General features: G+C 48.6%; 1 protein-coding gene across 1 annotated transcript; it reads right to left on the bottom strand.

The window, feature by feature from the left end:
* Positions 1 to 368: 368 nt before the first annotated feature.
* LOC104948637 (potassium voltage-gated channel subfamily G member 2-like) lies at positions 369 to 1,302 on the bottom strand (the record flags this gene model as incomplete). The annotated part of the gene is made up of 2 exons (XM_010774835.1): positions 437 to 1,302; positions 369 to 374 (listed from the first exon to the last, which is right to left on the bottom strand). Coding segments are annotated over exons 1-2 (792 nt in total), but the record flags the coding sequence as incomplete, so codon positions are not given.
* Positions 1,303 to 1,616: the final 314 nt, after the last annotated feature.

The raw sequence follows: 1,616 nt of genomic DNA, 5'->3' as shown, positions 1-1,616 counted from the left end.
TATACTGTTTTTCATCAATATATCACAGGTCTCAGATATATACAGAGCCTGTCTCTGATTTGGATGAAACACCAAACAGATCATTGCAGCATTACCCATAATCCCCTCTGTTTCAGCCCTGTTTCCAAAGTGCTGATTCTCTGTCTGTTAGTTTAGATGAAAATAAGGAGCCCCTCCCCACGCCCCTCTGAGAGAGATTTGGTTACAAAGAACTCAATGGTGCTCTAGGAGGAGATTCAGGTGATAAGGTGGGGGCGGGGGGGTTACCTTGGTTGCTGATTGACTAATGGTTACACAAGACAAAACATTATTCCAGAAACTGAAGATGGGCAAACAAGATACTGTATGAGATTGGACTTTTTGGATACCTGAATCTGTGAAAAACAAGGGCAAGGATATATAAGTTATGACTGAAAGTAAAAGCAAAGAGACTCACCCTCTCCTCCTCCTCCCTGAGGTCTGGCATGGTGCTGACACACAGCGTCACAGCGGTGATGGCTACAAATATAACCGACAAACAGGCGAAGATCTTCCCGGGTAAACCAGAGTGTGGGTTCTCCACCATGTCCCTTAATCTCCTCATGCATCCCCCCGCTCGAGTCTCTTCTGGAGCCTCAGGCGGTTGTGGACTCTCCTGGCAGGATTGTGGCGTTGTTAGCTCTGCTTCCTCTTCCTCCTCCAGTCTCTGTTGCTCCTTGAACTCCGCCTGTCTGAGCCTCAGTTTCCTAAGGCAGCACCAGTCTAGATTTTTCTCCTCCACCCCCCAATAGAGCAGCTCCTCTTGGAACGACAAGGCGCACATTTCCCTCAGTAGCCTCAGTTTCCCCGCTGCTAAGAAACACACGATTGTGCGGAAAGCCGACGGACTTCGGTCGAAGAAATACTCGTTTCGGCTGCTGTCGTAATCGTCGCACAAATCCATGATTTCATCCTCGTTGCTGCAGCTTCGTAACTTCCCCAATCGAGTCAAAGGGAATTCGTCCAACGTAGACCAAGGGATTTGGTACTTGATCCCGCCGACGTTGATAATGGCCGCCCCGTCAGAAAGGCCGATCCCTCCTCCATCTTGTTGTCGAGGCTGAGGCTGGAGAAGAAGCTTGGCTCGCTTGTAGAACAAACCCTTTTTGGCCAGGACCTCCTTCTTGTTCTCCACAGGTTGGAAGTGGAAGGTGGTGAACTGGTGCTCGGAGGTCCCTGCCAGGAAGGCCACCTCCTGGTACATCACGGCCACTTGTCCTGCACAATGTGATGTTCTTCACAGGTGAGGTGACTAGAAGTTGTCACCCATTCAGCAACACAGAACGTCTCTGTGGGACAGAAAAGAAAAGACTGTCACGATCTGTCTGTGTTTTATTTTGTATTATTAAGATCTGTCTTTGTTTTCCCGTTTTATTCTGAAAGGTGTGCACCCCCCTAGTTATGTCTGCTCTTACTTCCTGTCTCTGGATTTTCCTCCTGTTTGATTGCCTGATTGTGTTCACCTGTGTTTTTTCTCCCTCCCCACCTGTGTCTTGTCTTGGTGATCACTGTATTTTTATTAGAGATGTCCCGATCCGATCACGTGATCGGGGATCGGAGCCGATCACGTGATTTTCAAAAGATCGGAATCGGGAGAA

This window comes from Notothenia coriiceps, unplaced genomic scaffold (genome assembly GCF_000735185.1).
Source record: "Notothenia coriiceps isolate Sejong01 unplaced genomic scaffold, NC01 NC01_scaffold00014744, whole genome shotgun sequence".
In the NCBI taxonomy this organism is placed as follows: Eukaryota; Metazoa; Chordata; class Actinopteri; order Perciformes; family Nototheniidae; genus Notothenia; species Notothenia coriiceps.
Note: the sequence above shows the minus strand (reverse complement) of the source record. Positions and strands in the feature narration are given on the sequence as shown.